Genomic DNA, 15,784 nt, shown 5'->3' with positions numbered 1-15,784 from the left:
GTCTTTCTTTCTTTGTATATATTTTTTTACTGTTGGCCTAAAAGATGAGTTCTATTCTTACAAGATTCTGTTTGTTGAGGGAACGAAGGTCACCACGATCACGACCCTGTACAAATAATATTGAACTGACTCATACTCCAGCAATTTCATTAACATTTCTCTCGCTTCTGTCACACATGAACGACCCCAAGTTTTCTTTTAGTGTTTTCTACATAGCTACAATTAAAAGATGTATGTGAGGTGGTCTCTTCATACAGACCTATATTCCAGGGTTTGGGGTGGAGGTGGGCGTGATAAATGCGGATAAATAATATTGGACTGACTCATACTCTAGTGATTTCAGTAACATTTCTCTCGCTTTTATCATGCATGAATGACCCCAAGTTTTCTTTTAAGGTTTTCTTTAAAGCTATAGTTAAAACGTACACATGTACTGATGTAGTTGAACTTGTATAAAAATCTAAAAAACATTGTACCTTTTGCAATTACTTTAACATCAAATTAAATTAAATCAAACTTGGTTTGTTACAACATTTATATATTTATTAAATTATAATCATGATAGTCTTATTGAACTTACTGTGCTAGCACTAGGTAAGTATGAATAATAATAATGAAAATTAGAAGAAAAAAAATCTAATAGTCTTTTTCAACTAATTGTGCTAGTACAACAATTTAATTTGTTTAATTAGGTTTTTTTTAAATTTATTTGTTTTTACCCTTTATGCAGCATAAAACTGAGTGTACCGTCTGTTTAATTACTCTGTGGATGTGTTGGTATGCTGAGTGTTGCTGTTACATGTAGTTTGAAGGAGGGAAATGTTTTATTTAACGACACACTCAACACATTTTATTTATGCTTATATGGTGTCAGACATATGGTTAAGGACCACACAGATATTGAGAGAGGAAACCCGCTGTCGCCACTTCATGAGCTACTCTTTTAGATTAGCAGCAAGGGATTTTTTATATGCAGCATCCCACAGACAAGGTAGTACATACCACAGCCTTTGATATACCAGTCATGGTGCACTGGCTGGAATGAGAAATAGTCCAGTGGGCCCACCGACGGGGATCGATCCCAGACCAACTGCGCATTGAGCGGGCGCTTTACCCATGTGCTACATCCCGTCCCTGATATTAGTTTGAGGTCACGATTGTGTTTTCAAAATCTTAATTAGCGATATTTTTAGTCCACTGAAAATTAATTAGCAACTACTGTTTAATGACACTGATGACCTTATTACATTTATTTTTTTTAAATTTAATTTTAAGTTTTTAAAGGGTTTTTTATTTAACTTTTTAATTTGTAATTATTATTTAAGATGCATTGAGATGAACATCTATGGGAAGGAAATGTTTTATTTAATGATGTACTCGACACATTTTATATACGGTTATATGGCGTCAGACATATGGTTAATGACCACACAGATATTGAGAGAGGAAACCCACTGTCGCCACTTCATGGACTACTCTTTTCGATTAGCAGCAAGGGATCTTTTATATGCACAATCTCACAGACAGGGTAGTACATACCACAGCCTTTGATATGCCAGTTGTGGTGCACTGGCTGGAGCGAGAAATTTGTTGGTAAGAGATGTTAGTGTTATGGGCTTACATCTCCCCATTGAAGGCATATTGTCCCAGACCACTGACCTATTAAATAGCCTAACAAAGTATTACCTAAAAATAGATAAATTTGATTTGTCCCTAAATGTACTTTATTCAACCATCTACACAGACACCATACTCCTCTTATTAATGATATTTTGTCAAATCAATTGAATTATGGCAATGGTCTATAATTCAAAAAACTAATATTGTCAACAGGGTTGACATGAATTTCACTCCATCGTGGTTGAGTTAAGGTGATGCGATAGCTAGATTTGGTTTCCAAATATTAATGTAATGTTAATTTATTATCCATTTTTAGAGAAATAAGGTTCTTAAATCTGTGACAGTATGCCTTTGAGCCGTTAAACCGTGCTCACGGGCGAAGCTGGATGCATACGTTTTGATACACAAAACATTTAATTCTTCAAAATTATCATTTCAGATAATTTTATTTCTTCTTTTTTAATTCTGACTATTTATCATTACCTTTCAGAACTGTTTGGAAATGGAGCGATACTTGAAAAGTGAACCTAAACTGACATCTTTCAAACGCATCAAGGAGCACTCCTGTGATATCTCTGGTGGTGGTGGTGGAGGCAACGTTGGTGGCGATGGTGGAGTTGGCGACGATGTCACCACATCATGCCCCTGCAAGCGCGGCTCTGACTGCTGCGAAGCCGTCGAGGCTGACAGCGATGCCAACATCGACTTCCCCGACCTCGCAGACATTCCAGAAGACGATGATGATGACTGCGTGAGCGACGATGACGAAGATGATGATGAAATAGAATGCGTCAGCCGACTCAACGAGTTCATCCACCTGAACATCAGCGACCACAACAGCAGCACCGTGGATCGCGTCAGCCTCAGCAGCTTCAGTTCATCGTCCAGTGGCGTGTCGTGGGACAGCAACATCAGCGACCCGCCGTTGTCGCCCACACAACCCAAGTGCAGTGATCTGTTCGCTCTTAAATTAGTTGCTCAAAGAGGGAGGACTGAAACGGTGGCCATTCGGCCGATGTCTGCCGACTTAATACATCATCAGCATCAGCGGCATCAGAGACTGATTCTGGCGGCCGGTTCGTCATCTTCGTCCCTGTCTCCGCTGCTGCGCCCGGTTTCCGCGGTAACGGGACAGCGGCCCGTGTTGCCGCACGCCGGGTGTAACGGCAGCCGGGTGGATCTCAGTGCAGACTGCAGGAGGCGGATTCATCACTGTCCATACAGCGGGTGTAAGAAGGTCTACACAAAGAGTTCACACTTAAAGGCTCACCTTCGAACACACACAGGTAAAGCAAGGGTGTTGTGGACAAAAAGAATTCAGGGGCTGTGAAACAGAAAAGAGGGGAGGGGGTGTCTGTGTTGCAAAATTTTCTTACATTCATCACTGTCAGTACAACAGGTGTAAGAAGGTCTACACAAAGAGTTCGCACTTAAAGGTAGTAGTAAACCAAATAACTTCTGCCTGGCTCAAAGTTCGAGATGCACCCAACTTTTGATAGAGAAGTGAACACCACAAGTCCTGTGATTGGTGATAAATGAGTGTGTTGGTTGTAAAAAAAAATAGTTTCATCTGGGCAAATAATGTATGCAGTTTTATTTCATCTAGTACCACTGTGTCAAGTAGCCTTATGCTTAAAACATGTATGGGGTACCTGTAAAAAAAAAAAAAGTACTAGAATTTTGTGTGGAATTAGGTTAGTCATAGATGCTACCCGTTATCTCAGAAATGAGCAGCTTGACCCCCAATCTTTTCCAATTCACTTTAAGTGTGAGGGGTGGTAGTATTTATATCCATGGAATAATATGAATGAATAGCAATACTCAGAAAGAAAGAAAGAAATGTTTTATTTAATAACGCACTCAACACATTTTATTTACGGTCATATGGCATCAGACATATGGTTATGGACCACACAGATTTTGAGAGGAAACCCGCTGTCGCCACTACATGAGCTACTCTTTCCGATTAGCGGCAAGGGATCTTTTATTTGCGCTTCCCACAGGCAGGATAGCACAAACCATGGCCTTTGTTGAACCAGTTATGGATCACTGGTTGGTGCAAGTGGTTTACACCTACCCATTGAGCCTTGCGGAGGACTCACTCAGGGTTTGGAGTCAGTATCTGGATTAAAAATCCCATGCCTCAACTGGGATCCGAACCCATTACCTACCAGCCTGTAGACCGATGGCCTAACCATGATGCCACTGAGGCCGGTCTAGCAATACTCAGAATGCTTTTAACTGATTTTCTAAGTTAAGATTAATCCTGACAACTAATCTCCCATTGTTTTACATTTCAGGTGAAAAGCCGTATAAATGTACCTGGGAAGGCTGTGAGTGGAGATTCGCGAGGTCAGATGAACTTACACGACATTACCGCAAACACACGGGAGCAAAACCATTTCAGTGCCGATATTGCGAACGGTGTTTTTCCCGATCCGACCACTTAGCGTTACACATGAAACGGCACTCCACGATGGATCTATGATGGCGGCAGATGTTAATTAATAGGATTATATATATATATATATATATATATATATATATATATATATATATATATATATATATATATACACGAGACTTCATCCGTGTGGTTATATATAGAAGTCATGTGATGTTGATCGGTGCATGAATACGCCTCCCGCCCAAAAACCATTTACGTTGTTTCTGTTAGAGTGTAAATTACTACTATGCCAGTATGTGTGTATATGCATGTATGTGCGTGTATGTGTGTGTGTGTGTGTATTTGTGATGCAGAAGTACTCACATATGTCTTATAGTCCTTAACCTCATCATCCGTGTTTTGAAAACACGAGACTATTTGTGATGCAAAATATCATAGCAGTTATCACGGTTTATGTGGTTTTAAAAACAAATATCCTGCAAAATTACTATGCCGATGTTCTGTTTGAAAACAGATGAAAAATCTCACAAACTATTATGTCAATGTTCTATTGTAAAAAAACACACCAAAATCTCATGAAAATATTATACTAATGTTCTGTTGTAAACACAGAAAAAAAATCTCACAAACTGTTATGCTAGTGTTCTATTGTGAAAACCCTCAAAATGTCATAAAACTATCATACCTATGTTCTGTTGAAAACACAGAAAAAAAATCTCACAAACTGTTATGCCAATGTGTATATGTAATATTACGTGCTGTAGAAATTTCTCATGGATGTGGTATTAGTGTAGTTGTTGGGAAGGAAACACTGTCGTATTTATGGAATCTGGACTCGTATTCACAAAGACTGTACCAGACACTATATTAACTAGTGCTGTTCACTGATCCTAAAATGGGCCTCTCTGTTTGGAAATTACACCAATTTGTGTTGTCCTAATGCAGGCCTCTCCATTGAAAGTAGAAATATCCATATTCTGGCTTCTGACAATTGAAAGAGTGATCATTTTTGTTCCATTCACGTGCAAGGAGGTTGGTTTCAGGGGTCAAATCTATCCTGCTCAAAATTATGCTTCTTTTAATGTATTTTTGGATGGTGAGTACATGATCTGAATCCCCCCCCCCCCCCCCCCCCCCCCCCAGAAATGAGCTCATCACTGTGTAGACCCTTCTGTACACACGTCTATGTTCATATGTCACTCTTGCAAATATAATTTTGCATAACCTATTTTTCGTTTTCGCATTACATTTAGAACATCATACATCGACATAATGGGTTATGCAAAAGAAAAGAAAAAAGGAAATGGGTTACCCAGTACCCGAATAATTGTTTTTCATAATCTGCATATTTTCAATTCTCAAAAGCCTCATTACTCTTCTGATAATAGTTCAAGATGAGAAATTAATTTTTTTTTAAATAAAACTGAGCAGTTAAAAAATCCATTTGCAGCAAAACCAAGAAAGGCAAAGAGTTAAAACACTCACCGCTTTTTGCTATTACCAGGTGAGTAGGAGGTGAGCATGACTCACTGCTCATCTGTCTTGGAGAGGCCTGTTATGCATTTCTGTTTGATGTTGTCCAAGATAATGTGTTTTTATTGTCACAGATGGGCAACGCAAATGAGGCAGCAAAACTAAAAACTAAAAAAGCCAATGTGAAATGTTAAAACATTTGTTCATCCATTAAAATGTGAAACCGAAAGCAGATCTATGCCAAGCTCATGTGATGAACAATTTAAATTGTGTGACCTATTCATAAAGGAATCTATGCCAAATTCATCTGACTGGAAAATGAAGAGCAGGTGTCACATCTCAAGGAGTTCCATACCAAACACAAATCGTCATATAGCAAACTCAAAGAAGATGACAAATTGAAAGTGATTGACGTACAAAAATAAAGATTATGTGAAACTAAAAACTAAAAAGAAAATATGAAATTGTAAACAACTTTTCATCCACAACAACTTTTCATCCATTAATATGTGAAACTCGAAGCAGATCTATGGGAAAATTAAAGATGGAACCACTCTTCAAGACATCTGTACCAAGATCAAAACAGATAGAAAACTAAAAAGATGACACATTCAAAGCAGATGGATAACTAAAAAATGATGACAAACTAAAATGGCTGACACACTCAAAAGCAAATGGCAAATTAAAAATCAGTGTTAAACTCAAAGCATAAGGCAACTTGAATCAGATGCCACACTTTCAACAGATGGCAAACTCAAAGCAGATGCCACACTTTCAACAGATGGCAAACTCAAAGCAGATGCCACACTTTCAATAGATGGCAAACTCAAAGAAGATAAAGCAAACTCAAAAAAGATTGCAGACTCGAAGCTGATAGCAAACTCAAAGAAAATGGCAATTAAAGAAGATGGCAGTTCAAAGTAGATGCCACACTTTCAACAGATGGCAAACCTAAAACAGATGGCAAACCTAAAACAGATGGCAAACCTAAAACAGATGGCAAACCTAAAACAGATGGCAAACTTAAAACAGATGGCAAACCTAAAACAGATGGTAAACTTAAAACAGATCGCCGACTCAAAGAAGATGACAGATTCAAAGCGGATGACAACTCAAAGCTGATACTGAACTCAAAGTAGGTGTCAAACTCATGGGAACCATTGTGATTTTGTAACAGTTAAAAACTATTATCCTTAGGATAAAGATAGAACTAGAAACCACTAGACTAGTATTGATGGTGTTTATGATGATGATGAAATGTTTGACCCTACAGAACTCTGTTGATGCATAAAGTGCAGGTCACATAATATGCATGTACCAATTTAATATAATATTTATAGGATATTAAACGAGCTTCCATTTCGTGTCATGTTTATGTCCGGAGTGAAATAATGTTCAATTGTCACAAGCTTTAGTGAGTGACAAATGAAAATGATTTCACAAAGGACATAAACATGATACGATATTGATAGCGAGTTTAATATGCTATTTATTACCCATAATCGACCTTAGTTGACATTCCTGTAAGGTTGTAGTGCGCCAATCGATGACGTCATTGAGTGACGTCGAAATGTTACGTCCCACTTGGCGTTCTAGTTGGACACATAACGCTCGGATATGTACCAAGATATTTTTAACCATATGGGTAATAAATGCCGATTATATGCCAGTAGAATGATTAGTCTGTGATTATTATTAACATTAATATTGCTTGAAAGAGGGTCCTACTTATGACTGTAATACATTGCATACTTAATTTTAATTATAGTACATTGTAACACTGATATTGATGGAGGTGATGATTGGAAAGGTTGATTTGAGGACTGCAAATGATTAACATGATATTGTTCAATGGTTGATATTAGAGCTGCAATGAATACACCAAGTGGCGAATACGATACATATCATGACTATGGGGTCTCGAATACGAATAAATATTCACGAATACCAATAATTACAGTGAATCTACCAATACTGTACTATTGACTTTCTGAATGAAGCAATCCACCAGTGAACAAAAGTCAGAAATAGCAATTAAATAGTAGGATGTGTTTAACATTAAACTTTGGAATGTCAGACGGTGAAAATTTTAAAATTAAATGCCAGTTATAAAAACAAAATTATAATAAAAAGAAAATTAACAAGACGAAAAAACAAAACAGACTGCTTAAAATACTTCTGTGTGTACACACAGCATGATATTTGGAAGGGTTGACTTAATGATTGGAAAGGTCGACATTGACTATTCACAAGTAAACACTTAACAAAATAAGAAAGTATTTAAAACTTGTATAATAACTAAACAGAATTGAGGCCAAATTCACTAAGCTTTCTTGAGCTCTCTTAAACAATGTGACATCGTCTTTGCAAGCTGAGAGAGTTAAGTGAATTACTCCTCTATTCTTGTTCAGTACTATTTCGTAATGCAAGTAAATGGCTATCAAATAAATGGCATGCAATGGCTTTTACATAAATTACAATAATTATGATCCAAGCAATGGCAATCACATTAATTATAATAAGGGTCCAAGCAATATTCATCAAACAAATAACAATGATCATGATCCAAGTAATGGCTGTAACATAAATTGCAATGATGCAAGAAGCGATATCACAAATTATCCTTAATATATGTTGTTAACAGTTGTATTTTAAATGTGGTGAATGACAGTTGAAAACGATATTGAATTGTCCTGTTAAAGTAGGATTGTTGTTTTAAATTGACACCTTCTTGCTAAAATTGCCAAAATCTAAGTTAGTATTGCTTTCTATTGCATATGTATATCAATTTATTACTGGAGAGATCACTGTCCACTCCCTATTTGTTACTGGAGAGGTCACTGTCCACTCCCTATTTGTTTAATGACACCTCAGCACATTATACCTACAACTAAAGGTACATCTTGCAAACATTGACATATAAAACCCAGAGGGAAGGGATGTAATCCAGTGGCAAAGTGCTCACCTGATGCGTGGTCAGTCTGGGATCAATCCCTGTCAGGGGAGCATTGGGCTATTTCTCACTCCATCCAGTGCAACACAACTGATATATCAAAGGCCACAGTTTGTGCTATTCTGTGCTATTCTGTCCGTGGGATGGTCCATATAAATATTCCCTTTCTACAAAAAAAGAAATGTAGCAGGTTTCCTCTCTAAGACTATTGTCAAAATTACCAAACAATAGTCATGCAATAGGTGATTATTATTAATAAATTAGTGTGCTGTAATGGTGTCATTAAACAAAACAAACTTCTTGACTTTTACAAAACCCAAGAAGGTCGTGGTAAAGAAATCTCGCCAGTTTCCACAGCAACCAATAGCTTGGCTTCCATGGTTACAATTGTTTAGCTATATAACATGACATGACGGTGATGAATCTGTGAAAGTATTCGCCCTGTGTGCCGCATTATCAACTTGTTTTACCTTGTTTTCTTGTTATCACTGATATTATTGTTGCATCGTAAAATGCCTGTGATATATCATCTGTATGACATGCCTACAGATAGGATCATGCTTTTTGTTCCATTTTCATACATTACGACTTTATATGACATAATTTGCCATGGCATTTTTTTTCTTATTTTTTTTTCTTTGTTGTTGTATCGCTTTTATGAAGTAAAAAGGTGATATGTTGGTATTGGCTTTTCTGATGACAGCACTAGTGATGGCACCAATTTTCCCATTTAGCTCAAAGATAAAAGTTTTGTGTTTGGTTCCGTTAACCGTTTGGTTACAAACTGTAAGTCCTACATCAATGAAACTTGGTTTATAGTTTTTCCTATGTATATTCAACACAATGCACATGAATTTTAATTTTTGTTTAATAAACATGCCTCAAGATGAAAATATTAAGAATACAGATGTCAGCGACATCAAATAAATTTATGCTACGGGTATTTGTCTTAGGTGAGTCCCAACAAATACGAGTTAACTTGGTTGATATTTTTAATATTAAAACACACTCATGATAAATCCCAAATGCTAAACTGTTTTTGTCTTAGTACACATTCAGTTATTTTCTGCACTCACAAAAGTGAGTTTTAAAACATAAAATTATTTTTCGTAAAAACTTCATCAATGCCTTTATTCACACGGTTTCATACATTGTCACAACAGGAAGCCAGGTGTGGTCATTCCTGGCTAGACTGTATTCCAGTCTGGGGTTGTTTTTTTACATCAGTAATATACATGTATATATTTTCAAACCAATATGTTGGTTTGTTTCATTGGAAGAAAATGATCTGAAAGCTTACTTGCATCTTTAACATTCACTTTTTAATTTATTTAAACATCACCAGTCAATAAACAGTATTTTAATTGAGATTTACTTTGATACTTTGGGGGGGTATTTTGTTAAATTCCATAGCTCAATTTTTCTTTCTTTAAATTGCATCAATCTCTCTCTCTCTCTCTCTCTCTCTCTCTCTCTCTCTCTCTCTCTCTCTCTCTCTCTCTCTCTCTCTCTCTCTCTCTCTCTCTCTCTCCCCCCCCCAATTGTAACGGCTCATTGTATCTGAATCGGCCTTTAAAAGTAATTTGCAGCAATCATGACCCAGTCTGTTAACTATATTTCTACGAGCATGACTCAGTCTGTTAAAAATTTCTGCACAGTTAATCTGTCGTAAATGCAAATGATGTTCAAATTGTTAAAGATGTTTAAATTACATTTGTATATTTAGAACTAGTCACTGCTGGATTCTTTTTGTATTCTCTTGTAAGGGGGAGGTAGGGGGATCAATGCACCCTGGTTTTGTTAAGAAAACTTACTTTTATGCCATAATGCTCAAGAGTACACCATTTCGCGTACATGTTCTAGCTCAATCAGAAAAACAAATGTCTTGTTTTCCCCTCCCCTCCTTGCTTATGGGTATTTTTAAATACTTTTAATTTTTTTTATAATATTTTTTTTCTAGTCAGTTTTATGTTTCACTTTTTGTTTCTTTTAATTCCACTGAAATGCTTTCAATAATTTATTTCATTTTTATTTAACATTTGTCATTTTACGGTACATGAAACAACAATAAAGTCAACCAACCACCCATAGATGGTTTCTGAAGTTGGTAATCACTGTAAGCCAGACTAAACACACCAATCTAGCTGTAGTGACCTAGAACCCTCAATATTTGGTCTCTAAAATGCACCTACTCGGGACTCATACTGGAATGAATTTTAGTTTAGCCAATTTTTCAGATATGTAAAGTATTTCCTTGAAAACTATTAAAATGTGGTTAAGTTGAGGACTATATAGCCAAAGAATAAATGTTGTAGCCACTATGTATAAAAATTAGTAATTGGCTAAGTTGGCAAAGGACAGGGTGAAATTATGAAATGTTTGACATCCAATAGTCGATGATTAATTAATCAATGTGCTCTAATGGTGTTGTTAAACAAAACAATTTGTTGGGGGGTGGGGGGAGGGGAGGACAGGGTGAGCCCTGCTACTAAATACAAACTGGGTAGGTCTTCATAACCATCATATAATTTTTCTAGGTTAAAAAAGAATTCTTAAAACTAACATTAAACAACTGATCATATGAATGTTTAACGACACCCCAACACAAAAACACACACCGGCTATTGAGTGTCAGAAAAGGTTATATTAAACTAACATTAAACAACTGAACATATGAATGTTTAACGACACCCCAACACAAAAACACACACCGGCTATTGAGTGTCAGAAAAGGTTATATTAATGGGACAGACCCTAGTTTCAACCCGTGAAAATTAACACTAATTTTTGTTAATCTACAAACCTGTAACACATTTGGATAAACTTACAATTGAGTGAAACATGAGTCTGTGACTTTGAAATGATGAAATACCCTCTAAAAATAAACTAAAACTAAACTCCATAACTGTTACTTCTCAGACGCATGTGCATTTTTAAAAAGTACGAGAAATGCATTTTGTGATATGAGAAATTGATTTTGTGATATTAAAAACACCAGCATGACCAAAAACACTTCGAATGTACGGAAATTGATAATCTAAACCATAAAATCTAAGTCAAGTATGATTTCATTTATCAAAAATGGCTATAATAGTTTAAAAAAAATGCATTAGTGTTTAAAAACTAAGGTATATGGTATGTCTCTTTAAACAATGGCAGGACTAGGCGACATTTGATCATCATCTATAGAAATGCCATCTGTGCTTGGTTGACTTTACTGGTGGTTTGTGACCTGTATACTCCATATAATTACATAGAGTATCGATGGAAAAGATGTTGCATTGTAACTTAACATTTTATCCACCCTTCCTTTCACCCACTCATCTATCTCCACGTTTATTGTTTGGATGTCTGTATCATGCGGGTATCCATAATTTATATACTCTGAGAAAGAAATAAGGGAATGCTTGGTATTGTAAACAAAATTTGATATATGGTGAAACCTCTCAAAACTAGACCCTCTGTAAACCGGACCCTCTGTAAACCGGAATTCTCTCAAAACCTGACATTTTACAGTCCCTTTTTAAAAACCAAGACATAACTTAACCTCTCTAAACTGGATCCCTCTTAAAACCAGACATTTGTCTTGGTCCCAAGGGTGTCCGATTTAGAGAGGTTTCACTGTACTAGATGTGTCGTAATTATTATATAAAATACATTGAATGTGCGATTGACTACCATTAAACAGTTAACTTTCTGACACTATTCAGGCTGCTAATTTAGCATGATTCCGTGCTTAAACGAATCCCAGATTTTGGGTCAGAAGAGTAAAATTATGAAATGGAATCCCATCAGTGGGCCCATTGGGCTATTTCTCGCTCCAGCCAGTGCACCATGACTGGTACATCAAAGACTGTGGTATATGCTATTCTGTCTGTGGGATGGTGCATATAAAAGATTCCTTACTGCTAATCGGAAGTGGCGACAGCAGGTTTCCTCCCTTAATATCTGTGTTGTCCGTAACAATATGTCTGATGTCATATAACCGTAAATAAAATGTGTTGAGTGTTCCTTCCCAAAATATTTACAGTATATTAACTATTGTTTATGATACTGGTGGAATCCTAAAAATAAATAAATAAATAAAATTAATGCCTACTTATGGATGAGGATTATGGTTGCAGTCTCACTTTATGCTGTTGGTGTGATCCCTTATTTCTTTTTCCGTCAATATATAATAGTGTGTTGAACGCCAAGCCAGACAATATTCCCTGTATAAAATAGACATGTTTGTATTGCTAGTTTAATGATTATTACAGATTATGTTTAAGTTTCCTCAGGACAATATCATGTACACATGTCTTTTTTTCTTTCTTTTTTTTAATTGTCCCCAGAAACATAAGCAAGGTCAAGGATACATAGTTATGTCTTTAATACAGTTAAACTGAGGTAACAGACAGTTATGTAGACAGTTATGAAATCGGTAATGATTTTGTAATTTTGAGTTAAAAACTTTTTGTGGTATTTATATCATGATGTTGTAAACTGTTATATTTATTAAATAAATACTTTGTTGTCAATGGGAACAATGTTCTATCCTGTCCTAAAACTCTCTTGGAATTTTTTGTTTCTGATGAGAATATATTATCAAGACAATTACTGCAAAGTAAGTGTAATTGCCCTAGGTAGGTAAGTGAAAAAAATAGCAATAACTTATATTTTTGTTTTCAGAAATTCACTGATAATTTATTTTTATTGCAACAACATAGTTGTACTTTTTATTTTATTTTATAGTCTTCAGTACTATTGGGGGAAAAGACATGCACCTTACTTAATTATTCTTACAATGTGTTAGGCTCAGCATAATGTCAAGTTCAAGGTCAGTTGTTAAATGCTACTGGTAATCAGAGCAAGGTCATCACAAGGTCGCCTGTCATGAAAGGCATAATGATATGTTGGTAAATATAGTTAATATATATTTTATTTATGTTGACTTGGATACTTTAATGTGCATGCATGTAACATGATTTTAATGTTAGGTTTTGTTCTGTTGTAGTTTGGTAAAAGTTGTTTTAAAGGTGTACGGATAAAACTGTCTTAATTTTGTTATGTGGTAAATGATAAATATGTTTATGTTGCTGAGTTTATACAGTTTTTTTTCCATGTACAGTATACAACTCAACTATAAAGTCAACTAGCCAACCATGGACTGGAAACCATCTAGCTGACCACCCATGTCTAGTTGACTTTATTGTTGGTTTGTATACTGCATACCTAGTTCAAATTTGTTGGGCACAAGTATGTTTTCTTTTACATAGACTAAATTTTTAAAACTGATTTGTTGGTTAAACTGAATGGTGTTTAACTCACCTTGATGAAATAAGAAAGCAAGCTCTGGGTGTTAATTTTCAGGTAATGACAGTTTGCATTTAGTTCTTCATTACTGATAACATTCTTATTTTTGAAGGTCTGGATTCCTATGACACTCCAAATAGGGTTGGCATCTCTGTGTTAGTGTTTACCATCATTTCTCACGTTAATTATAATACATGGAACAGTAAATTTTGGGTCATAATTGTAGCCAAGAATGTCCATCAAAATGAAGGCTACAAAAAATTATAAATTAATTAAATTAAATGTTTTGTAGGTTTTACAAAATCTTTTTATTTCTTATTTTAATTTTTAAAATAATGAATTTTATATAATGATTTTTTTTTTGTGTGTCAAACATCCTGCTTGTATAGTGTGGAGAAAAAAAAAAATTAATTAAAAATTGAATTCTTGATATAAAATTTATTACTTGTGTAGTTCTATTAAACATAAGAATTAAAAAACGAAAAAAAAGAAGTTAAAATTTAATATAATAATTTATAGAAACCCAAGACATTTAATTCCATAGCATTCTTAATTTATATAAAGCATTCTAACATGACATAGCGAAGACACTGAAATAGATGACTCATACTTTAAACTATTTTCCATATAGCTATTCATCATTTGCATTTGTGAACTGTTTTATATCCTAAAACTTATTCTGCTAGTTTTAATGTTTCCTTTAAAACCTGAAAACCTGTACCTTATAGACCGCCCACTATCATAGTGCCTTGTTTTTTAAAGTATGCAAGTTTGACTGTAGTAGGCACCAGGGTTGGTGCGGTGACTCTGTGTAAAGTGCAATCAGTGGTTTGTTTGCTTTGGTGTGATATTTTTAAAAACTATATTGAATCTGTTCATGTAATGTGAAACAAACTGATATTAATTAATACCTGCTTTTACCGGTATTTGTACGGTAATAGAAATGTAATCGTTGATGGACTTAATTTTCTATGTTAATGTATACTTGTGTGTACAATACATGAATGTACGTGCATATGTTTGATTAATTTCATATCTACAATGCTGTTTAAAATATGGTATACGGTTAATAGTAGAAATTTTTAAACAGAATTAGAAATGTACATTTAGTTAGATGTAGTTTCTGCTGGCAATATATACACATTTTTTTGCATAATTTAAAAATGTCAGTGCTATAAATTTTACATTGCATATTCTGTACTAATATTTATGCTCAAAAGTGGGAAAAAGCTTAAAAAGAAGAAATTTCTTAAACTGTTTTCTTTTTGGATAATTTTAATGAACATTCTTTTTGTACATTGTATGATTTTCAGCACAAATGAGGGTTGCTAATAAAAACATTAATTAAATCTTTTAAATGCCAACAATCATTAAATCTTTTAAATACCAACATTGTCTTGCAGGTAGATTAAATGAGATTTTGTTTTGGGCCATTGTGCTTACTAAAAATCAGTCGCAGATGACTGGTTTATCAATACATACAGTGATACTACACTATGCGACAGTCGAGTTGTGTCGCATCGTATTAATGTGATCTAGGCTTTATGCATATGGACCGTGTCATTTTGTTTATCGGTGTATTCAAAATAAGGATTTTCAGTTAATCAATTCTTTATTGTATGGACTTACATACAAAAAGGAATTGATTGATTGATTAAGGATTGTAAATAAATTGGTCTTAAAAGTAACACAATTGTGAATAAAATATTTTTAATTCAGATTCTTTTGGCTCATTTTGTTTCTGATAGATTATATTTATATTTTTATCTGATATTTTTTTGTGCGAGGTGTATGGATTTGTTTGCTTCAAAAGAAATATGCTGTATATTTATACGTTTTGATTTTGTAAACATTGGCAGATTGTTTGTTTGTTTGTTTGTTTGTTGCTGAATGTTATCGACTTAAGGTGCAAATTTGATATCTCATCATTTTCCTTTTTTCTATCATTGATATTTTTGGTAAATATTATTATTGTTATGTTTACAACAAAGTGGATTTTGTACAGTTATCGTAGATATATATATATATATATTATA

At 34.8% G+C, this 15,784-nt stretch overlaps 1 protein-coding gene across 1 annotated transcript in view; it reads left to right on the top strand.

Annotated features, from left to right (window-relative positions):
• LOC121387412 (Krueppel-like factor 6) overlaps positions 1–6,930 on the top strand; it is a 56,515-nt gene extending 49,585 nt beyond the window's left edge. The window contains exons 2-3 of the mRNA XM_041518520.1: positions 2,111–2,906; positions 3,921–6,930. Of these exons, the coding sequence (XP_041374454.1) occupies positions 2,111–2,906; positions 3,921–4,108 (984 nt within the window). The 3' untranslated portion in view covers positions 4,109–6,930. The remainder of the gene's footprint in view (positions 1–2,110; positions 2,907–3,920) is intronic.
• Positions 6,931–15,784: the final 8,854 nt, after the last annotated feature.

Source organism: Gigantopelta aegis, chromosome 13 (assembly GCF_016097555.1).
Source record: "Gigantopelta aegis isolate Gae_Host chromosome 13, Gae_host_genome, whole genome shotgun sequence".
NCBI classification, from domain to species: domain Eukaryota; kingdom Metazoa; phylum Mollusca; class Gastropoda; order Neomphalida; family Peltospiridae; genus Gigantopelta; species Gigantopelta aegis.
This window is presented reverse-complemented; position numbering and strand designations above follow the sequence as displayed.